At 41.6% G+C, this 24,936-nt stretch overlaps 1 protein-coding gene across 1 annotated transcript; it reads left to right on the top strand.

Moving 5' to 3' along the window:
- Positions 1-526: 526 nt before the first annotated feature.
- On the top strand, positions 527-24,330 carry CKMT2 (creatine kinase, mitochondrial 2). Its single transcript, XM_065663125.1, has 11 exons — positions 527-604; positions 6,837-6,906; positions 9,761-9,933; positions 11,161-11,359; positions 12,364-12,459; positions 13,182-13,403; positions 15,701-15,786; positions 18,240-18,363; positions 20,339-20,473; positions 20,833-20,958; positions 24,101-24,330. The coding sequence occupies exons 3-11, from the start codon at positions 9,782-9,784 to the stop codon at positions 24,218-24,220; spliced, it is 1,260 nt and encodes a 419-aa protein (XP_065519197.1). The 5' UTR covers positions 527-604; positions 6,837-6,906; positions 9,761-9,781; the 3' UTR covers positions 24,221-24,330.
- The last annotated feature ends 606 nt before the right edge of the window (positions 24,331-24,936 follow it).

Raw genomic sequence — 24,936 nt, 5'->3', positions numbered from 1 at the left:
CTGGACCCATCTGCCGTACAAATAGTCAAGAACCAGTGTTCTGAATTACAAAGTAAAGGTGGGGTGGGAGCAAATGCCAACGGGGATCTCAGCTTCTCCGGGTCCCGTTCCCTGCTCTGACCCATTTCCACCTGGGCTTCATGCAGGCGGGTTTATCCTGATCTTTGTGTCCATCAGGAGTTGTTCAAGCAGCCAAGGCAATCCAGCACAGAGGCTGCTCTTGACCTTTCTCCTTTGGCTGTTACTAAACGGGCTCTTGAGGGTGAAACTGCACAGGTGCATCTAGTTGCAGTTAAGCATCTTGGCCAATCGTTTGCTGACATGAACTCTCTTCCCTTGAGAAAGATGATGTTGTTATCACCCAACTGCTACATGTCCCCCTCCTGCCACATCCCACTTACACCCTCAAGGGCACCCTTGTAAGAGCAACTGTCAATCATGTAACTCAGTCAAACAGGATTGGCCACTGCAGCAATTATTTTTGTTTCCCTCACCTCCTTTTCCCCCTCTCAAATTACCTGGGCTCCTATCAGCACGCAAACTTGTTACTCCTTTTTACACTGAGCTCACTGCAGGCAGCAGGACATCTACCTTCAGCATCAAGGTCAGTTTAACTACCTATATTGCTTTCTCAGCCCCAAACAACAGTAACATTTGAAATACAAGGGTTATTAAAAATGAACTGAAAGCACCACAGAACATGGTGTAATGTGGTTATAATTTATTGATTTGCGTAAGTACTTGGTGCAGGAAAAAATGTCTCAGCCCGTTGTGCAGCTGCTTCAAATACTGACTCTTAACTAACAGTTCAAATGAAGGAAAAATAAGTCTCTTTGCAGATATGTAACAGTTATGAGAAAATGTCTCTTAATTCAACAAGCTTTTTGTGGTTTTGGTTGTGGCTCTCTGCACTGTGGAGGTGAGGGGTTGACACTGTAAAATAGTGTTAGATGGATTTGGAACAACAAGCACTTCCTGCATATTTGGTTTGGCTTCAGGAGGAGAATTTGGCCGTCTGAGTCTCACCAGGTTGGGTCTGACTGGCCAGACCTTCAGCTGATAGAAATCAAAAATCATGTTGTTACTAACGGGTACTTACTAAGGGGTAGCTGTTTCATCTATGAACACTCAGTCTTTGTCATGTCTTTTCCATTCATGCATCTATGCATAGATTTATTGTTTGTTTTGTGGGTTTAATTTTTACATTTTTATAACTATTCACTGACCTTTGATATTACAAGGAGAAAGAAATGGAAGTGTAGTTGATTTTTTGCATAGATGTTCCATGCTGTAATTAAGGCACAATTAGAATGTCTGTATTCACACTGTTTCTGCACTCTGGAGACAGTACCTTAAACCCAGACTAGTCAAAAAGGTTTGAGCCTTGTTCAGAGTGAGCTATGGGAAACTGAAAAATACCCCACCAATACTGCCTTATGATATTTAGTTTTTTATATCTTATCCTTTGAACCTGGAGAGTAATTCAATAAACTATAAAATGATTTCTGGGTATCTAAAAATGGTCTCTCATGCATGTAGTCACTTGTGACATTTATTGCAGATGTTTCTAAGGTGCCAGCAACTTCCATAGACGGCCAGAGAAAACTTTCCACTGGCATCTGCAAGCTTTAGCTCAAGCTAAGGATGACTCAAAGGAATTACTTCTCAAATATAAAAGACCAGCCTCCTTCCTCCTCCACCATGTGAAAGTTCAGCTCACAGCTAAACAGCTTAACAGTTTAAGAAGTGCATATACATTTTCTGTGATTATGAGCCTGCGTGAACTTTAGCCATGACTCTGCCATTCCTCTAAAATGTCACTCAGAATCACATGGTGTGGCAATTAATACCACCCATGACACGGTTCAAATATTTAATCTAGTTCTATTTCAGGAAATGTCACTGTAACCCTTGTACCTTCCTTCCCATCTCTGCTAAAATCACATGTGCTCCCTAGTGAGAAATACAGGATAACCAATACCTGTGTTAAAACACATTAAGAGAAAAACAGAGCTGACAACTTCCTCTTTAAAAGAAGTTCGAGTAAAGAATTAACAGCAAATAATTATTTTCTAAATATTAAAAGTAGCAGTAAAGTTCACAAGTTCCTTAAACGGTGAAGAGGCAGATTGTGTATTTCTGACGACTGATACCTCTGAATTTCCGAGAGAGGGAGGCAGCAGCTTCACCTATGTGCAGAGCAGCAAGAGAAGTTTTGCTATGTCGGTTTTCCTAAGCTGTTGATTTGAAAAAAGGATCTCTTTAGTGTTGGTGAGGGACCAACCCTCACCCTTTTGATGTACAAAAGGCTTATTTCTTGTGGAGAGTATCTTCACCTTTAGCAGAGGCTTTAATCTAGGTACATTGTGAATAAGAGGGAAGACTGTTTTAAGGCCCTGAAATAGGAATTCTCCATTTTTTGTTCATCCTGGGGTTCAAACTGGGGTTACAAACAGCCCCTCCACATTAAATGATATTTGCAATCCTTTGGGCTGTTTCTCAGCCAGAACCAGATTTGCAGTAATAACTTACGTTAAAACTTCCTGCTGGCTTTTGTCTCTATCTTCTATGCATGGTAAGTGATACATACGCTGAAAGAGTTTTAAACCCAAAATATGCTCCTGGCAGGATATTAATGTCCTGAAGCCTGGTTACAGGTAGCTGAGCATGTCTTGGGGGAAAGCAGAGAGATAAAGGCTACGACCTCTAAGATCATGACCTTTCAGACACATTTTGCTGATTCACTGGCCATAAGTCATCACAGCACATGGGAATACTGCTTTGGAAAAGGCAACACCAATTTGACACTGAATTTGTTTACCTTTTATGGTGGTGATGTGATGAGAGAATGGGAATGAAGAAACCTTGGTTTTTCAGACACTTCACACTACAGCTTAGTAGCTGTTAAAGTCACTGCTGCATTTAACCCCCTCATCATTAACCACTGCAGACATTGATCCACAAGAACTCACAAGGAATTCACCAAAACTGTTCACTAGGGAACAGCAGGAGGGAACCTGGCCCATGGAGGATACACATCAACTGTCCCTGAGCCAATTGCTTTGTGTCTCTTTTCTCCTGTACCACACTATTTATGTGTTCTCAGAGTGATAATACAAGTACAAATGACCTTGGAAACAAAACTTTAAAGGACTTGTTGCCACTCTTAGAGCTATTGAGCTGTGCATGTTCCATGTCCTGGCCTTGGGCCAAAGGCATGTGCAATCCTGGAGACATATAAAGACTTCTAACTAGTTATCATGAGGCAAAGCCAGTATCCAAAGTATGAGCAGAATGACATAGTAAATGGAAAATTTGGAAGGCAAGTTGTCCAAGCATTTTGTAAAGCTGCTATATTCAAATACCAGGAGCCTTCAAAGTGTCATGTAGAACACTTGACTACTAAGAAAAAAGCCAAAACCTTCCCTGCCACTTTACCTGTAGAAAGTCCACCTGATGCTGGGTACTAGCTGAGGCATGTATGTGTTATTCTCCACCCTCATCAGTTAAAGCATGTCTCATTGCATGGCAGTGCTGAACACCATGCTATCTGCAAAGGAGAGGAAGGCAGATGTGTTGGAAGTGCTATGTGACAGTAGAGCAGATCATCCTGGACCATCATAAGGAAAAGCAGGACATAAATTACTTGACTAGGACCACTGTATAAGAGCCAGCAACCCTGGCACTCACATAAGAGAGATGGTGAGCCAAATCTGACATTGATACCATGTGCAGAAGTAGCTGCACCCTCCCAGTTACAGCACAGGCTGTCACCACAGTGCTCATGAGGTGCATTTTTTGTGTTTCTGCCATCTGCTAAGGCATCTGAGAAGCTCAAGCTCTTCTCTCCCTGATATTCCCTGCTTGCTCTTGTTTCCATCAGGCTGCAACAAGGCCAGTGATGTCCTAGTCTGCGGACTTGAGCTTGTGCTCTAATTTATATTTTCCCGCTGCAAAATACCAGCTGTCATTTATTCACTTTGGATTTCTGTGTCTCCTGGTATGTCATCTTCTGCTGGTCTGCATACAGAATATATATGGCACTCCAGCTTCAGAGATAGATCACATCTCTGAATATTTCTTAGACAATGTGCTGAAATCAAATTACATCATCAAATTAGTAATGAAGAAACTCTGTGACTCATAATGTGCTTGTCCAATGATATTTGGAAAAACAGTCTTATTACTATCAGAATATTATCTGAGTGAAACATGCTTGAGGTCTCATGCCATGAATCCTGACAATCTTGTTAAAATCTATAAAGTAAAATTATTACGGTTTATACTTAAAAAAAAAAAAAAGTGTTCTGGCCAATACCATAGAAATTAGACCTTGTTTGGATAACTGAAGAAGAGATGTTCACAGAGATAAAAATCAGTGCAGACTTAGATGCAGTTAATTCTGTCCTGCATGTTACAAGAATACAATTCAAATTCACATTTAGCTTGTGGTACATTGAAAGAACTTGAAAATTTCCTGAGGTTGGTGCAGTTAATAAACCACCTAGCACAGAAAAATAATTTAAACAGAAATAATTGGGAACCATTTCAAGAATATTTTAGCAATACATTCAGAATCCCACAAGAAAGTAGGAAACTATTAGGAAGCATTCCATCTTAAAAAGAAAGTTAAAGTAATAGAAAAAAAAAAAAAAAACAGATGATACTGATAGAGACTTAAGTTAGTCAGGTCCCTGCTATTGCAGACAACCTTATCACATAATCTTACTCAGAAGTGTATCTATGTCTGTACCAAAAATAGTTCTGCTCTGATCAGGATGCTGCCCAGTCCATCCTGCAGACTGCAGCTATCACTCCCTACTCATGGTTCAGGGAAGGATGTGATGCTGGCTCTTGGCAGGCAATGACCATTCTAGTCACTCTACTGAACTGCTGTGGTCCCAAGGGGATGATATGATCTCTGAATCCATAAGCTAGAGAGATGCTCTGCTGCTTGCATGCCAGAGACTTGGTATGACCATCACTGCAACATAAGGACCATTCTGGTATCAGGAAGATGCTGAGGATAAAACAAAATGGAAAGAGTTCTGGGTAGAACCAAAGAATGATTAATAAATCTGAAAACATGATAAAAAAAACTGATAGACATTTTAAAAAGTTAGTTATTAACTAGCTACATGACGTGAAAAAAAATGAGTAGAAACTTATACAACAAACGGACAAAAGTAGTAACAAGGGCCAGTGATTTAAACTGAAGACAAATAAATGCAGGCCAGAAATAAGACAAGAATGTTGGGTTTTGCTTTTGCCAGAAATAAGACAAGAATGTTGGGCTTTGCCATTTTTATTTTTTTTAATTCAGATTGATCAGCCCTTGGAAATCCTCTATCTACTCCAGTCTCTATCTACTAGAGACTCTAGTATCTCTAGATAATTTTGAATGCCAGACAGATACTTTCCTAATGCAGGTGGTTTCCCTCCAGCACACCTGATCAGTGCGGGCAAGCACACGGTTAAAACTGATAATCACACAAGTTCTTCTGATCTTGAAAAATTCTTTCCCCTTCCCAGCTGCACTATGGTATCACTATAGGCATCTACAGGAAAATTGATTTTCTACCATCATGAGCACAAGGGAAGACCCTTAGGAAACTACAAAAGAAAAATGTGCACTTTTAATTTTTTAGGCTGTGCAATGGTTAAATTTCTCTGATGAAAGTGAAATCTTTGCAGTGGAGGCCTAATGATAGTCTGTCATGAAACCTGAATCACAGCATGGCATTTCTGGCAAAGAGTTCTTAGAAATACCTTACACCTTTAACAACACCTTTGGCTAGGATAATTATTTTTCTCTGTATCCACAGAGGTGTAAACTTATTGTTAAGCCAGGCTGGCATTTTCTGTGAGGAGAAAACCCACAGAGCTGAACCTATTAATGATCTGAGGTCAGATCTGACAAATAGTTCTGCTGAGAATTTTTTTGAGATAATTCTGTTCAGACTCTTTCAAAATGAATCTTTTTGAAACGTCTGTTTTGAAGCAGTACGCTTCTTAGAAATTAAGCTAATTTTAGAGGGAAATGAAAATAAAACCAAACCAAAACAGTCTTGTTTCCTGACAGATAAAATGTCTTATTCATTATGTACTCCCACTATGTAAAAACTTTGTTTCTTGAACTTGGGTTTCTGAGCAAGTCTATTTGTGCTATTTAGATTGTATAACGTATAACATCGACTCAGGTTTGTGCTGCAGTGTTGTATGCATTTATATTCAGAGCTACAGCCCACCCTTGTGGCAAGAGGTTTTTATTAAATTAAGAATTACACAAGGATTACAGTTACCTTTCCAATGCAGTTCAGATGATGTTCTTATAGGAAATTCTAACTTGCATGTTCACCTGGGCCCTTTGCATTTGTTAGTCACAAATGATCATGCAATGGCAATGCCATGCTGCAGTAAGAAGGTCCTACCTAAGGAGTAGGTCAGGTCAGCTGTTATGTCCAGGTTCCTACAGGGCAGGGGCGGTTGGAACTAGATGATCTTAATGTCCTTTCCAATCCAAACCATTCTGTTATTCTATGATGATATGATTGATGCATCTCTCACCTTCTCAGCAGAATCACCTTTTCTGCAGAAGCAATTTGATTTAAAAAGCTGAGGCAATTAGCCCATGAAGACAGGAACTGAACTCCTGCATAAAGAACTGCAAAGTCCGGGGAAGAAAATATTAGAATGAGGCATGCTGGGATTCAACTGTAAGAAGAAATGTGTAGTTAGTCATTAGGGGTTTTTTTTAAGGGGAAAAAAAAAGGACAAAAAAAATAAAATGCTTGTCTTACTCTTTTTTTTTTTTTTTTTTTTGTTTTTTTAATTAGGTAGCTATCCTACGCTGCAGCATCTCCAGTGTTGGAGGCTTTTAAGAGCTGTCAGAGAAACATCTGCCAGGTAAAGTACAGCCTACCTTAGGGTAAAGGGAAACATTTTCTGTGATTAAACAATGCAAGAAATGTCCTGGGGGATAAAGCTCAACGGAAGATAATGCTCCCAACAAGAAAAAATACTTGTGTTATGGGACTTTATTAAAACTCAAAAAGGAAAACAATTTTATGAGCACAAAATCTGCCTCTGTGCAGGTGTCCAAAAGTCAGTCATTCTGTCCTAAAGGTACAGACCCATTTAGTATATCAGACACTGAAAGGGTGAGAAAACTGCTGAAGCTGCCTGGACAAGGGAGGAGGGAACAATGGAACTGCCCATGCTGAGAGGGTCTGCTTTAGGGATTAGGCATTGCACATCCAGTCAAAGACAGGCGTAAGTAAGAGTAAGGAGGATGCACTCATACTTGTTCAGCAGAAGGTACAATGTCCCTGTGTTTCCCTGATTAGCCACAGCATAAAGCCTTCACCAGATTACCAGGGAAGTCTCTTTGCGTTTTCAAACTAGTTCCTTTTCCCCCATGTTCATCCATTTATTTTTCCAGGTAGTTTATTTCTCTTTCTGTTCACAGGCTTTGTTTTCTGTTACAACCCTACACCTCAGGTTCACAGTGTACTTTAGCCTGAAAGTCAAGGATGCCAGTCTACCTACAGCAGAAAACATTCTGCAGAATGTTTGCTCTGTTCAGCAGCTCTTATCCAATAGCTGTCGCAAAGACGAAGAGGAGGGTAGAAGAAGCATTGAATCTGCAGCTAAACAACCTTTAGCTTTTAACAGCTTCATCGAGCAGAGTTTGCTTCTCAAAGAAATCAGAGAGAGCAGCTTCTAGCATCCTTCACCTTTGCAGAGCTCCCGTGAACTCAGCTCATACAGAGCAGCTGGTCAATTGACAGCTGCTGTTAGAAAGGATAGGACTTTCCCATCACATCACATTAGTGCAGGGAATGGAGGTTATGAGAAAACAGCAAACAACAGAGTGCAGCCTTGACAGCAGATATGTGACAGGGGTAAATACAATGACCTGTCCGAGGCTGCTACCTTTACCTGCCAGGCTGCAGTCAATAGGCACCCTGCTGTGCAGTTATTTCTGAAGCATTATAATTATACTGTTGTGCTTCACACTTCTTTCTAAATACATACTGCGCACGATTCCTCTAATTTTATCAGATACAGACCAGATTTGTCTCTTAAAATGACACAGGATTCAGAAGCTCCCGAGAAATCCAAGCTGGTGGAGATGCTGTTGAATGCATGGGGTTGTTTAAGTCATACTGTCGTTGTCTGCAAGGGGATTTTGATGGAGCTTCTAGTTTTCAGGACAGGATTTTGACTGCCAGCCAATTACTTGCAGTAAAGATGGCATCTGTGAAACAGAATTATAAATACACAGAACTGCTGTGAAAATACATGTATTGTTTCTCAGACATTTGGATATAACAATAATAATTCTGGGCAGATTAGTCATAAGCAAATATTTCCAGAGTGTAGGATGGGTATGCTATACTGTGAAATGGCACCAAAAGTATCCACCAAATACAAACACAGAAAAAAAAAAAGCAGCACAAAAACCTTCATCACAAACCTCGTATTTGATTTCGATTTACAGTCAAACATTCTCCCACTGCATTTTTGGAGGGAAAATCCTGTTGCTGTTATGAAAGCCTATCCTGCAGCTCTCACCTAGACAAATCCAAAGATGGAAGGAAGCCATGCCGAGAGATAAGAAAAGGCTATGGTTGATGATCTGCCTCCTGTCCCAGCACAGTGACAGCATGTATTTCATTATACTCTAGTGCTAGGGAAAATAGACCCATTAGTTAAAAATAGTTAAAAATACTGACTGTCAATCAGTCAGCACCTTTCTCTGGAAGGAAAGTGTGATAAATGTATATTTCATTTCAAAGGCACAAAGGAGACAATAACAGAATAACAAAATTCAGGTATAAAATTGTTTAAACAAGACACAGGACACAAAATAAATTACTCTCAAACTTGAAACACATCTGTTTCTCATCTCACATATGTGACCAAATTACAAAGAAGATATTGCTTTGCAAGAGGAAATTGTGCAAAGATGTGAGAATTTCTTTCTACGAAGTGAGAAGACATAGATTCAACACTGCATTTGTCTTTAAACAAGCATGGAAAAAGCAGAGAAATACAGGGTTTGGGGCTAACTAACCCAGATCTACATGAAAATAATTGGAAATCAGAAGACTTTGTTCACTGAAAATAAACCCAAACGCTTTCAGGTGTTTAGTTTACCCTCTAAAATAATGGTGAAGAAGTTGCATAAACAATCACGTTTTTAAAGATGCTTTAAAATTTTGAAAAAACCACTAAAACTGCATATCCTGAGGAAAATATTTTCTTGTAAACCTACCATGACCACTTCTCAGAGATGATTTACCAGAGCCCAGGTTGAAGAATAAGCTTCTGTCAATGATACAAATTGGATTTCGTGTCCTTTATTCAAGCAGGAGTTATATCTTCCTGAGGAACCTACAGTCACAGGCAATACTAGTCAAATTCTGATTCTTGTAAGAAAAAATGTGCATTGTCTTATTCAGAAGACTTTTCACAGAAAGTCTTCTGTGACTTTCACAGAACATGCCATTTTCTCTGGCAGACTTAGAGATCTGAACTCAAGACCTAATCCCAGTAGAATTAAATAGAAAAAAAATACATGTATGGGAATAAAAAATGCAAATACTAACCATTTTTTTTATAACAGTATATAAGCACAAATTGACAATAAAAAGAAACTTCTTCTCTTACAGAGCTACCATTTAAAGTGAGGGTTTACTGGTCATTTTCCCTCCACAGTGACTTACGGGTTGACATTGGCCCTCTTCTCTTCCAGACTTCGTAACCTCCGAGGGGAATGGCTGGCACCTTCTGTCGTCTCTTGGCTGGCCGTGCAACCACTGCACTCTTTGCAGCTGCAGGCACAGGGGTGCTAACCACTGGGTACCTCCTTAACCAGCAAAATGTGAAGGCTGCTGTTCAGGAGAAACGGAAACTCTTCCCGCCAAGGTAAGGAGTTGGCTAGGCGGTCAGCGCTCTATTAATTGGGTTAGGAGCAATATTTAACTCTTTGGAGGAAGAAGATCCCTATCAAAGGGTCCCTGCAGGGTCCTCATGTGTCCACAGAGTCTGTGTGCCTGTCCATGGGCTGTGTGAAAAACAGCACCCTTTATTAATAACCATAATTTTAGGTAGCACAAACAATGGCCTTCAGGGCCAGAAAGCAGGGGTGTGGGATACTGTCAACGCTCAAAAAAGCCACTGACAAACAATAACAAGCCTAAGAAATATTTCAGATTTTAAGCAGAGCACTAGATTAACCCTTATTTAATCTCATCAGCTGTCAGACACATTGCATCTCAGTCTTTTGGACTGGCTGATTGTACATTAAGAAAATGTGAAAGTATTTTCATTATACAAGTAGTAAAGACATCTCCCATGTAACTGCTGCACTTGAAATACTCCTCATTCTGTCACAAATGATGATTACAAACTAATTACAGACCATCTCTGTAGGCTGACTTTGCTGGTGTACTTGTGAAAACCAATACAGACCAGGCTCTGAGACAGGCCGTGAATACTATTCAGTAGTGAATACCATCCTAGTTAAAATACATTCCTGAAGAAATAATGGAGTTGTGCATAAAGCAAATAATTACCAGCACACAGTAAATGTGGTCTGACTCAGTTGAAAAAATGCCTTGCTAAAGCATAACATCTTTATTTTCCCTGGCTTAGTACACCATGCATCTTTCTGTAAACAGTAATGCCATTAAAGCAAAACCAGATATTGTAGAAGAATGTGCACTTAGGCTCTGAATTAGAGAGAATGTTTTCAGCTACACTTAATTACCTTTCCCCTTGAACAAAACCATGTTGGAGCTCTTTTATTTCTGAATAAATTTTCTTTATTTCTTATTTCTCTCAGCAGAGATTTAATGGGGCTTAGTACACTCTCAGAGCCCACTGGGATACATTTTCCTGATGGCTCTGCATAGCAGAAAGCTGCAACTGCCTGTTGGTGTGGCGGCCCACCGGTGTGCGACATGGGTACTTTCAGTGACTGGAATCTTTCTCCCTTCCTAAAATTCAATACAACATATAAACCAAGAACTAATTATACTTTTAAACCATGCTGTGTATTCTGTTTCTCATGACCCCTTTAATAGATTCTTAAAACTAGCAAGGATTACTCTTCACAGTGTCACATTAACTGCTTGGGCTTCTTCTCTTCAGTGCAGACTACCCTGATCTCCGCAAACATAACAACTGCATGGCCGAATGCCTCACGCCGGCAATTTACTCTCGGCTCAGGGACAAGATGACTCCCAATGGCTACACCCTAGACCAGTGCATCCAAACTGGTGTTGACAACCCTGGCCACCCTTTCATTAAAACTGTGGGCATGGTCGCAGGTGATGAAGAATCCTACGAGGTAAGATATTTCCACTATAGTATTTGGTTCAGGTTTTATGGCATCTTTCACAATAGCTCATTAGATGAAGACAGATTCCCAGTAGGGTATGGATTCCTGAGGTAAATTCTGTCCCAGATAGCAAATAAGGGACAGGCCATATGCAGAAAGATGGTAATTTCCCTACTCTTCCGTACACTAGGAAATGTATGAACAGGTATTACTACTGGTGCTCTTTTTGTTGCAACTGAAATTAATGAAGGGTACCTGCTTAGGAGCAGCTGCTACCTGCCTCCAGCACCTGCCCATTAATAGAATCCTAGAATGGTTTGTGGTGGAAGGGACCTTAAAGCCCATCCAGTTCCAACCGTCTGTCACCAGCAGAGACAACTTCCACTAGAGCAGGCTCCTCCAAGCCCTGTCCAACCTGGACTTGAACACTGTCAGGGATGGGGCAGCCACAGCTTCCTACAACTAAACATTTTATGGCTGGGCTGCTGAGGATGGACTGGGACATCTGGCATTCTGGACTATCAAGTCCTGCGATTCAGTTATACTCAATTAAATATGTCATTGCCACCACTCCTCATCTGCAGGAAGGTGTGGTTGTGATCAGTGTTAACACACCTGAGCCAAGTGGCTCTAATGAGGATTTAGCATCCCATGGCACTGAAGATACAGAATACTCCTGCAGGATCTAAAACCAAGATACAAGGTGCTGGGGGACTCTTGAGTGTCTGTTCTGGCTGGTAATATATCCTGAAACCTAATCTGATTGCCACTACATTCAGGAACTCTCTGGCAACTAGAGTAGGCTTGTTATGCAATTTCTGTTGTGAAGACATAAATATTTTAAATATAAAAATAAATATTTTTATATTTACCCCATCTGCATTTTCAAAGCCCCCTGTATGTCTGTCACCCAGAAGCCTTGTGCCAGGGGACTTCTCCTGTGGCTTAGAGCTGATGCACTGAAGCATTTCTGTGAAGCTGCAGACTCTCTATAGATTCTCTTGACTTCATAGGTGTTTGCTGAGATTTTTGACCCTGTCATTAAAGCAAGGCACAATGGCTACGATCCGCGGACTATGAAGCATCACACAGACCTGGATGCATCCAAGGTAGGATTGAAATAAAACAGTGAGACAATAAAGGATCAGGGCTGTTTCTTACAGGAATGATATCGTATGCAACAGTACTTTTTCCTGATCCAACTCCAAAGGCACTAAGTTTAGGGTTAAGAGAAGAGGGATGCCACTCATGGCCCTGTCAGCAAGGCAGCTGCATCTCTACCTTGCTCCTAGCAGGTGGTTCAGTCCCTACACTCCCTACTAAGCACTTGGGTCACAGTCTCCGTTGGCACTGGGTCTGTGCATAAGCTGGGAAATAACCATGTGTCTAAGACTTGGAATAAAAATAGGAATTGACTCCAATATGCCCACATAAACATGATAAAACCTTAACACCTTGCTTGCTGCTTAGCATTTCCTTCATAGTTCAACTACACCATGTTTTAGCACCTTTTTGTTCTTTCCTCTTCCAAAGAATCTTCCTTACCTGGCCCCCTGCCTCTGCCCATATCTGTATTTCCAAAGCCACAAAGATTCCTTCATATTTTTGGACCATTGCTGGTTACTCTGCCACATTAATTCTGTTAAAGAAACAAGTAGCTCCTGAAGAAACCTCTTGGTGTCTAAAACTCTGAGAGGCTCCTGGCATTCTGAGTGTTTGTCATCTCACGGAGAGCTCATCATGCTTGGGCAGAAAGATGCCCTTCTGGTTTTTAATGGTGAACTACAAGATGGGGGGATGTGTGTGAACTAATTATTCATTCTTTCTCCAGATCACCCACGGTCAATTCGATGAACGCTATGTCCTCTCATCGCGCGTGCGGACTGGCCGCAGCATTCGGGGGCTCAGCCTTCCTCCTGCGTGCACCAGGGCAGAGCGGAGAGAGGTGGAGAATGTTGTGGTCACCGCACTCGCTGGGCTGAAAGGAGACCTCTGTGGCAAGTACTATAGCTTGACCAGCATGTCTGAGAGGGACCAGCAGCAGCTTATTGATGTAAGTACAGCTCCAATGCTAACACCACCTTCATTTACTCTCACTTATCTTAACCTTCGTCTTTCTTTGGGGCACATGCTTTCCTGTTTGGGTAAGGAAGATAATCACAGTATTAACCCAGTAGTTAATGGCCTGTCAATATTTTTAATGCAGTAACAAATCATCCAGGGTCTATATTTTGGTTAAGTACCTAGCTGTAAAGGTCTGAAATGTAGATTTATATTCCAGATAGGAAGATCTGTGTCAAATCAAACACATATGTCTGCTGCCACCACTTCGGACAAATAATGATGTAAATTCAAGACTTTATCTTGGTCATTTCCTCGAGGAAACATTGATATTTTCTATATTAATAACCATCCTAACTAAAAATATTACACTGAGATAAACATTACTTATTATCTGTATTCTAGACTGTTGGGGTGGGGGGCTTTGACTGTAATTTCTGTCTGTCAAAACTACACTAAGTTCCTCAAAATGGCTGTAGCCAACTGCACCCAGGTGACCTTTTCCCAGTCCTGTAACTGTGTTTCAGGACTTGAAGGATCAGGCCCATAACAAGAGTTTTCATTGTCACACAGATGGAAAGACAAGGATTTTCATCATGGATTTTGTCACAGCATGTAACATGTCAAACAAACCTTGAATGTGCATTTTAAATATCCAAAGGAATGGCTGTACCCTGTTAGCTATATTCATGGCACATTAATCCATAACATCAACCAAAAGGGAGCTGATGAAGTAACATAACTATTTATAACCTTGGAACTAGGTGTCACAGTCTGGATTAACCAGGACTTAAGAATTTATGTAAGGTCAGTAACTTTTTTAATTGAATGTCCTTGGTAATATGTTTATTGACAAGATGTTGATGACCTATTGTAGGTTTTATTTTATTGCCTTTTTCAGCACGAGAGAGCTCCTCAGAAAGCAGAGTCTGAAATAGGAGCATGGAGAATATAACTCCTTCATGGTTTACGGTTAAGTCCTTTGGGAAGCAGAATATGTTTCACTGATTCAGAATTTTACCTTTTTTTTTTTTGTTTTCACGTCAATGCAAATATGCAGAAGTCAGGGCATTAAATGTAACCTCAGGTTCTGTCTTTAACTAGTACCATTGCTTACCTCAAGTACTTTAGGACCTTGAACCTCTATGGCGTCATGATTTCTGCCAGCCTTTAATAAGCACCATTTGATCTTGATAATAACAAACCAGTGCTAGCTGAATGGCATTCAGCACAAAAGGTATTTGGTACTTTGCGGATTTGAACCACACACATTAAAGGGAAAGTAATAGTGCTCAGATGTTTTCTTGCAAAAGGAGGAAGGTTTTTTTCAAACAAAAACTGTCTGGCTGCATCCAGTCAATCACAGAGTATTAAAAGATGAAAACCAAAAATTCTCCTCTAACAGGAAAAAAAAAGTGAAGCATATCAACTTGTCTACCATGTCATATTTATTCTGGATAGCTTGCCTCACTATTCTCAATTAAATGTTAGATTTAAAAAACAAGCAAATGAAAACCCAACAAAACCCCCATATAACATTTGACATGGCAGTATTTGAGGAATTAAGAACTAATGATTTTTCAGCACACCCAAGAAAATCAAATATTTATTGGCTTTGGGAAAAAAACAGCCCAGTTAAAAAAAAAATAAAAAAAAAATTACCTGAAATGTGGCAAGGCAATGTCACAGCAAATGCTACATTTATTAAATCAGAAATAGCACCTCTGTTATGGAACAGAACAAGTCTGTTATTCCAAAAGGTCAAGCTCAGCACTGACTTAATTCCTACTTTGACTTCACACTCAGAATAAATTGCTAAATCTCTGTGCTGGAGAAATATCTTTTCAGAACTAGCATTTTTAATTTTTTTTTTCTTCTTCCCCCAACCTTTAGCAACTTATTGCCTTCTCCTATCCTGAAATACATCTGTTTGCAGAAAACATCTCTGCTGGTAGCAGTCAGGTCCCTGCAGAGTACACTTTGGTGTGTGTATGTGGGTATGAGGTCCTAACCTCCCATTCCTCTCCCCATCTGAAAAATGTTTTTGGCAAAACATGGTCATATTACCAATGTCAGTGAGAATCTGCAAGATGCAAGAAAATCACTGGGTAAAGCACTTTCAGTTTTCAGAAGAAGGAATCAGATTCATAAGCTGTACTATGTGATTTACTTGTACATTGACTGCCCTCACTTAAATTGTATTAGAAAATGTTATACTGCTTCCTTGAATGAACTTGAATTTTGTTTTGTTTTCTCTCTCTTTCTCTTTGTCCCCATCTTGGTGTCCAGGATCACTTTCTCTTTGATAAGCCAGTGTCCCCTTTGCTAACATGTGCTGGGATGGCACGTGACTGGCCAGATGCCAGAGGAATCTGGTATGTTGTGTGACGTGCAGAAGCTTGTGTCGTGTTTTAAAGATTGTGTTACAAATCTCCTTACTTGTCCTAACCTTGCAGCCACTCTGTCCCTATACTCACAGAATGTTCAGTTTGCTTTTTAAAAAGTTTTCTTGCTTAATTTGGGGAAAAAACCCCAACCAAAAACCCAAACCAAAGCCCAAGCAAGCAATCAAGCAAAATCCATTAGTGAACAACAGAATGGGTAAAACCTTTATATGCAAAAAGCCATCACTAATATCATGCAAAGGACACAGCATCATAGGTGTGGCTCCTTCTTTGGTTTTTTTTTTTCCCTCATTTTTTTCTATTTCTAAATAAAAATTTGATCTGGGAAAGACTCATGAGTCACTCTCACCCTAACCCTAACCTCAGCAACAGCAGTTCTAACACCAGATTGTACCCACCCTGTCACCTAGGAACCACCAGCCATTCAGCTGCAGGACACTGAATAGCAAATTCCTACCCCCCACGAAGTGTTCTTTCAATTCTCAGAGCTGAAAGTAACCCTTTCTTTCCATAAGAACTGGACAAAAGGGAGATACAGAAGTTAAATTTCCTATTTTGTTCTAGGTCTGCTTCTACTTTCACAGCACACTTGAGGCGTTTTGTGCCCAAATACATTATTTTCTGTGGAAAGAAAAGGTTAATAGCTCTGAGATCAGAGCAGAGGATGGGGCAGTGGCGCAGTGCATAGCATCGGTGTCTACCCTGGTATGCTTCTAGGCATTACCAGTGCTTTAATTGTAAAATAAGCCTAAAAAGGATTCTCAGGAATCACGTAGCATATCCCCCTGCCCTACGCAGGGCAAGACTTTCAGAAACCACAGGACTTTATGTAGAAAAAAACCCCAACTGTTCTCCAAGCAGTGTCTGACAATACTGGCTCATGTTCAGAAGTACAGGCAGTATTACCGTGATGAGCTAAACATGATTTCTGCTGGGGAGAAGGGGCTGTAAAAGCTGATCACCTATGAAACCTGACAACCTGCTGGAAATCTGTGAGGATTTTTTTATTTCAACAAGCTTCCGCTTAGTTCCCTGGTCCCCTCCTAAATCTGAGAAAAAGGATAAAACTGAGGCATCCCATTCACTGTCTTTATGAACAAAAAAACAGCAGTACCAACAATACAGTTGCTACCCAGGGATCTCCTGAATAAAACAGGTCTAGGTTTTGCCTGTGAAAGATCAGGCAGATAGGAAAAAAAACCTGGCACGATTGCAAAGTATTTCAGTAAGCCACATTTAGAAAACCTGCCTTTCTCTTGCAAAAAATTGTTGTCAAAACCAGTACATTATTTTGCTTATACTGCCTGTGATTCTGTCCTTTTTACTGGCTGCAGGACTATTCCCACTGACCTCAGTGGTGTTCATGGCACAGTTTAAATGTGCTCAGCATGGCGTCCCTCCACGTTCCTTAAAGCAATGGGGAGAGTTACATAATCAAAGAAAGGAGCTGGGTCAGGCTAACCTCAGACTATTTGGAAAACCCTCCCCTGAACATTCGTACGTGACTGAAGACAGGGTAACAGGACCTTGGGTGACCATAATGTCAGGGCACAGGATGTTTACACCTCCTCAGTATTGCATTGGCAAACTCCAAGTACGAGCTCAAAGTCAGGCTATGGGTGAACTTGATCTTCCAAGTTTCATGTGTTTCAAACCTCATAATATTCCACCGTTTGCACGAATGAGTCTGATGCCATCAATCACCTTCTATGTGCAGTAGGAAGGGTGTATGTAGTAGGAAACAGAGAAACTAGAGGAAAAGCCAGGACAACTGACCTCAGGTTTGACCCAGCACTTAATAAACCTAACCACAGCTGATCTATTTGGAGCAAGAGTGAATATCTTCAGGCATTTTGATCTTGACTGACAAGCCAGAATCGCTAATGTGCTGTCTGCAAGCAATGTGCAGCTGCTGTCCTTGGACACGTAACCTGACTGATGCGGCAATCCACTGCTACCAAGCGATAGAGAGGGCACTGAGATTTGATTTACGGAAGAATAAAATTAAGTAAGGACGTATTGCGTGGCCCCCAGCAGCATGTTACTGTTAGTTTGTGTCCTAGCTGTACAGCTGAGACCAATAAAAACCAACCCTAGTGATAGAGGATGCAAAAGCCTGACTTCTCTCTTTGCTGCACCCCAAACTGCGCTTATGATAGAGAACAACACATTTTTCCTCACTCAGCACCACAGCAGCATGATGTGATCAGAAAAACTGCCCTTCTTGCTGTGCCCAAAAACACATGTAATGCCCTGGCACAGGGGACCCAACTGGGAAAGCAGCTCAGATCCCTAACTCTGCAGAACATTATTTTGCCACGCTTAACCTCCCACCAGACTGTGATAAAACTAAGGACACTGAGAACTATTTTTCAGGGCCTGTCTTTTTAAAGATGCTGTTTCCCTCCCCCAACCCCAATCAGGCATAACAACGACAAGACATTTCTCATCTGGATTAATGAAGAGGACCACACCAGGGTGATCTCCATGGAGAAGGGTGGCAACATGAAACGGGTATTTGAAAGGTTTTGCCGTGGCTTAAAGGAGGTAATGTCTCAATGAATTTATTATTCCTATTTGTTTATTGTTGAGCTCCTGTCAGCAGTACTTAATAGGGTTCATACTGAACTGATGTCTCTGGGAGCAACAAAATGAAGTAACACTAGTCTACACAGCAACCCACAATAATGCAGATAAAGAAGGAAATATGGGCATTCATGCTAGCATGAAATCTGAGTTGTAAGGAAAAATAAATAAAATGTCTTTGTAGCTTTTTCATTCAAGTATTAAGCACAGGCTGGCTAATGAATATTCCTTTTTTTGTGATTTTATGGCTGTAGGCTGTGGAAATCCATAAATCACACATTTGGATTGCTTGATTTGCTTGACTGGAGAATTTATTTGACCCAGCCTCCTCGTTCTGTTCTCTGATGTGGGAAACTGGATGCTGCTGAGAACTTGGGGCTTAGGACCTTTTGGCTCAGTGTCACTTTTAGGGAGATAGGGGGTTTGTGATTAAAATACTAAAATGTGATACCAAGGACTCTAGAATTATATTCTGATCTAGCTATTCACAAACAAAAAAGAGCCTTCATGAGATGGTGTGTGGGTTCAGTTTTGTCTAGACAGTCCAGGTATGATTCACGTCGGCTCTGGGCCCTGTGCAGCCCCAGTACTCCTCTGGCACAGAAAAAGTTTACTTAACAAAGAAATAAGACATTACCGTGTCCCACAGGCAGTATCATAGAATGGTTAAGGCTGGAAGGGCCTTTAAAGCTCATCTTCCCTGAACGGGCAGACACCTTCCACAGCCACAGCTCCTCTGAGCAACCTGTGGTGGGGCCTCACCACCCTCACAGGGAAGAACTTCTGCCTCAGATCTCATCCAAATCTCTTCTCTGTCAGGTTAAAGCCATTCCCCTTGTCCTGCCCCTACAGGCACTTGTCAAAAGCCCCTCTCCAGGTTTCTTGTAGCCCCTTTAGGCACTGGCAGCTGCTCTAAGGTCTCTCCTTAAGGAGCCTTCTCTTCTCCAGGCTGAACAAGCCCAGCTCTCACAGCCTGTCTCCAGAGCAGAGCTGCTCCAGCCCTCACAGCATCTCTGTGGCCTCCTCTGGACTTGCTCCAACAGCTCCACATCCCTCTTGTGTTGTTGCCCCAGAGCTGGACGCAGAACTGCAGGGGGGTCTCCCCAGAGTGCAGTAGAGGGGGAGAATCTCCCCTCCCTCGACCTGCTGCTCACGCTCTGGGAGATGCAGCCCAGCACACTGTGGGGTTCTGGACTCAAGAGCACACTGCTGGTCATGCCCCAGGATGTCCTCAGGACGATGATGCACCTTGTCAGGTCCCATGGACTTGTGCACCTTCAGATTCCTCAGATGTTCTCAAATCCGATCTTCTTCTACAGCAGCGGTTCTTCATTCTCCCAGTCCCTGCCGTTGCCTTCTGCAATTCAGGCAGTGCAGCTGGAGCCTTACAAGGTGCATTGGCTGTTACAATTAGGCATTTAGAAGTCAAGTGTCCCCTCAAAAGAATCACAGCATCATACTGAAAATCACATGAAACTCAGATTCAGCTGCTTTTGTTTGCTTTGTAGCATTTAAGTCCTTTGGGCTTCTGTGTTGCCACATTGGTCCAAAAAATACCAAGGTTAGAAGCACATGGCAAAAGCCCTAATTCTTATGTGAAGGTATGGCTTCACAGGCTATGGCTATTGCAAACCAACATGATGGGGATCTTTGTGCTAAAGTGTCAGGGTCTCCAAGCTAGTGGTTGTCAGAAAACGATGAAGAAATCCTTGCAATATGCATTGGGGATCTTGGGACCTGATGAGTGCAAACATTTGCATCAGATCCAAAACAGATGTGCTTGGGTGTAAGTTCAAGTATCTCCACTGGTGTTAGTGAAGTTCACCATCAACAAAGATACGTGGTGAAAAGAATACCCGTTACAAGCAGAGATCTTAAAATAAGACATTTTTATGCTGACCTTTTCTTTGGGCTTTCTTTTTTTATTCTGTCATAGGTGGAAAGATTAATTAAAGAACGGGGCTGGGAGTTCATGTGGAATGAGCGTCTTGGGTATGTTCTGACCTGTCCTTCCAACCTGGGAACTGGTTTACGTGCTGGAGTCCATGTTAAGCTGCCCAGGCTAAGCAAGGTATGTAAGTCATTTAAAAGGCCAGTGATAAAAATCAGCTCTTCTGATTTATAAAGAAACAAATTTAAAATGCCAACTTACAGTGACTGCATGTTAACATGATGTGTATGTAACAAGGTCCCAGGGCCAATGCACTACTAACTGAGCACACTTTTATCCTGAAAATTATTGTATTTGTTATGGAAATTAATCTACTCAGCAGACAACTGCCAACACAGGCTTTAATCTAAGGACTGAGAAAACTATCCATCTCTGCGTGTCTTTCTGGAGATGCTACTACACCATGGATAACAGTATTGCAACAATTTGGCACAATACACAGGGTGAAAGGCATTAAGCTCAAAACTGTTTTCTGATAGGATCCTCGGTTTCCAAAAATCCTGGAGAACCTGCGTCTGCAAAAACGTGGCACTGGTGGCGTGGACACGGCAGCTGTAGCAGATATATACGATATCTCCAACCTGGACCGCATGGGTCGCTCGGAGGTAATCTTTTTTCTTTTCCCTTGCTTTTTAGCTCTGATCTGTACTGATAAAAGTCAGTTTCCCTCTGCTGACCTCAGCGGAGCCATCCATGGCAGTTTTTACTCCTAATAAATCTGGTCCAATCAAAATGCTAACTCAAAAGAAAAACTAACATGCATAAAGTGTTTGACAAATATTCTTGTTTTGGCAATGAAAAAATAACAACCCTGAGCAAGTCCCACAAATGCAGGACAAAGGCCAGTCCTTTCACTCAGAATAACTGAGGCGGAGTTGGTGTCATCTTCAAGTGTCCTGTGTGCTGCTGAGTAAAGGATGCAGAAAAGCTGGGTTTAAATCAGGGCAAAGATTCAATTGTCAGCTGAGCCTTCCCTGTTGGGCTGTAGGCTATGATGAGATGGGTTCATGTCAGACATTTGTTTTGAACCTGTCTCAGTCTGAATGAATATTTGTTGTGCCTAAGAGTGGAAGTGACCTTACAACCTTGCGGTGGTGTTGATCTCCAGGAAGACTCAAGTCCCAGGCTTCATTCCAGTTTCATATTGAAGTATTTTATAAAGCAGAACAGCTTATAAGAGCAAATCTACTGGAGGATGGGGGAGAAACAGCCCTGTCAGAGTTGCAGCCTCCTCCCACTAGCTCTGCCTGAGGCAAAATCTTACTCTGGGGCACAGGCTCTAAGTCCTCCACCAGTGCAACAGATTCCTTTCCCTCACCAAGACCAGGGCTGTGCTCACCCTGGCCATGTCAAGAACAACCGAGGCAAAAATTTACCTTGCAAGACCCTGTAATTTCAGTGATTTGAGCACTCTGCTAGTAGATAGGAAACAGAGGTTCAAAGCTTCTGTCAAACACACCTTCCACACCCCAGGTTTGTGCTGTAACATCTCAACAATGGTCAACTGGGCATGCCCTGGTGGGACTGAGGTCTCCTGAGGACCCTTTTTCTCCACCAGCAATGCAATACATGACTGGGGCTCAGATGCTAACCCTGCTTGTACATGTCAGGATTTGAAGGGCTGCCTGTTTGACCAGCAGCAAATTGTTAATTGCCCCGGGGGATTTGCGCAAGTTAAAATATGATTGCAAAGGAAACCATGCTGTCAAAGTATGTTTAACAAAGAGCAGCACAGCACTGAGAGGCTCTGGCAGCTTACATACAGGTGCAGTTTGGTCATGGTGTTCCAGCCCAATCTGGAGTTGAGCCTGATTCTTGGTAGGTTTTCATAACACAAATGTAACCCTAGGATAATGCACCTGCATAACAACTAGATCCAAATAGCAGGTGGCTTCCCTTCCTCACTCACCTTGGGTTTTCCACCACTGTTTTCTACAAGTCAGGTCTTTTTATTTGGAAATACCCTTGAATATCTTCACAGCCAAGGGGCATTTGGACAGAGGCTTGGATATTCATAATTTTGGAGTCTGATGTAGGCAGCTATGTTCCTTTGGATCTAGACCAAAATAAATACGAGAGAAAAACTATTGAGCTATATTATTTGCAAAACCAGTATGTGAAAAAAATAATTATTAATACCTGACACATCATAATGTGTACTGTAGACTAAAATAACACTTAACAATACAAAAGGATTACACAGCACAGTTACTTAATATGAGTTCTACTGACAGATGGGCTAAGTCTACAAATTTTTGCTTACATGAAGACTTCCACAGAAGTCAGTGATGCCTTGTACTGCAACAAGTCAAAAGATTACACCAATAGATAAGATACAATCCCCACCGTGAAGGTTCTGAAATGTAAATAAGACAAGAGAAACTCAAGGGGATAGAAATGTTTTTAAATACTTTTATTTTTTTCAGTATATAATAAAACAAATTCCATTATGTGGTAAATGTGTTTGCAGAAATGAATTACGATCGCAAGTGCAAGATTAATTATTTATTTTTTTGCTTTGTTTCAGTTACTGGTCAATGCAAACTTAATATGAAATCCCTTTTCTCCTGGAGGCTGCAAATTCAGACCTCTAATTTCCCAACAAAGCTGGTCTGTAAAAGACAATAGAATAAACCTCTAAGCCACTGAAAGCTTTGATTTTCAAGGGACTTGGTTTTTACTACAAAGACTGTCACAATAAAGAGACAATAGGATTTGGTCTTCCTACTAAGTTTTAACAAGCCAGTCATTAAAGGTTGCTAATGAATCATTCCATGAAGATAAAGAAAAGTCAGTGCTATAGCTTGCTGGCTGATACCACAGGGCCTCCCATGTCACTACTATGGAGAAAGTTTGTTGGGGACAAGGCATTTTGTGTTCTTTAGCAATTTTGAGGAATTTTACAAGTCACCACTACCCCGTGCCATAGAGAACTGCAAATTTTGGTACTGCTCTGGGCCTGGAGCTAATCCCACCCCTGCCAGTGTAAAGCAAGAGCTAAAAACAAAAGAGTGATGGATGGTGTAGAGCCAGCATGAGTTTAGGATAAGTGTGTCTGCTTCAGAGATATGCATTGTTCAAACTGCCCCAGCAAAGCCAGCATGCTTGGCAGAATGAGTAGGGAATCTTTCCCCACAGCTGACTAACCATCACAGCAGGGTTCATGGTCATCTGCAGGGGAATATATTGTGTGAAGAAGTGCAAGATTCTGGCTTGACAAACTTTCTCAGGCAGTCTAAATGGCTGTGGCAAATCAGATAGTCCTGCCATCCTCCCACTGCCAACCATCTGAGGAACACCTACCCCATGCCTCCAGCAGCATTCAGGTCTGGTGTGGATCAAGGCAATGAACCTGTCTTCCTCTCCTTGTACCACCATCCCAGTCAGCTTCTGTCTGACTCTGTGCTCACACAAATGCTCCTGCAAGCACAGGGGTGGGACAACCTTAGGAACTGGGAACACACAGCAAGGGCATTTGCAAGAGCTGCTTGGTGATATTGAGCACCTATTTGAAAATATCTGTTGCTGGTGGTCCAAACTCAAGACAAACAGGAGAAGAGAATTACTATTGTTTTCCACTGAACCAGCTTAACCCATATTCCCCCTGCCACAGGGTGTGATTTCTCTGCTGTGACTCTCCTTACAGCTTTACCTGCTGTTGTTGCAGTACAAGCCTATTTTCCCTTCCTCTATTAACAGCATTAGCTAAAGCTTCTATTACTGCTATTTTTCTTCTTCTTGTTGTAGGTGGAGCTAGTCCAGATTGTCATTGATGGGGTCAATTTTCTAGTTGACTGCGAGAAGAAACTGGAAAGAGGCCAAGACATAAAAGTGCCACCACCGCTGCCCCAGTTTGGCAGGAAGTGATCTTGCTGTTCATGGTGGCAACTGATGGTAAATACAGCTGCCAGTCTGACACAAAGGCATCACTGTATGTCTCTGTATAAATAACTTGTGTAATAAAACACTACCTGATACCTGATGTTTCCTTAAATGCCTGGCTGCACTGGAAGAACCTAGTCCTTTTGCAGCTTTACTAGGATGCACCCAACACAACTACCTTTTTTGTGGGGACTGCTTTCCTTTCTTTCCTGGATGGTGACAAGAAAAGTACTACCTCAGTAATGCAAAAAGCAAAAATCTCTACCCTGCACTTGCACCTATGGTCATACATACAAAGTCTCCTATGAGCACCCTATGTCATTCACAGACAGCTCCTTTCCCGTGATTATGCAGAAAGCTGAAGTCTGCCAGTCTGAGGGGCAGATGTTGCAAGGTGCTCATTGCTTTTTCAGCAGCCACTGGACACCATGGTGAGTTCAGCAGTTAACTGGATGAGGCAGCTACATGTGCCTTCTGTCTCTGAAGTCCACAGCTTGACCTGTCATCAAGAACTAAATCGTGTCTCTGCACAGGAGCTGTCTTTATCTGTCTAGGAGTAGTCTGCATACAGAATCCCAAACCCTCAGATTTTTTTCACTTCTGAAGAACTCAACAGGTCACTTCTCAGCTTTCTCCCTCTGGCATACTATCTGGCCTGTGGCCTCAGGCTGTAGATAGCTGGCCCAAAAATCAGTGGGCAA

The sequence above is a fragment of the Lathamus discolor genome, chromosome Z (genome assembly GCF_037157495.1).
Source record: "Lathamus discolor isolate bLatDis1 chromosome Z, bLatDis1.hap1, whole genome shotgun sequence".
In the NCBI taxonomy this organism is placed as follows: domain Eukaryota; kingdom Metazoa; phylum Chordata; class Aves; order Psittaciformes; family Psittacidae; genus Lathamus; species Lathamus discolor.
This window is presented reverse-complemented; position numbering and strand designations above follow the sequence as displayed.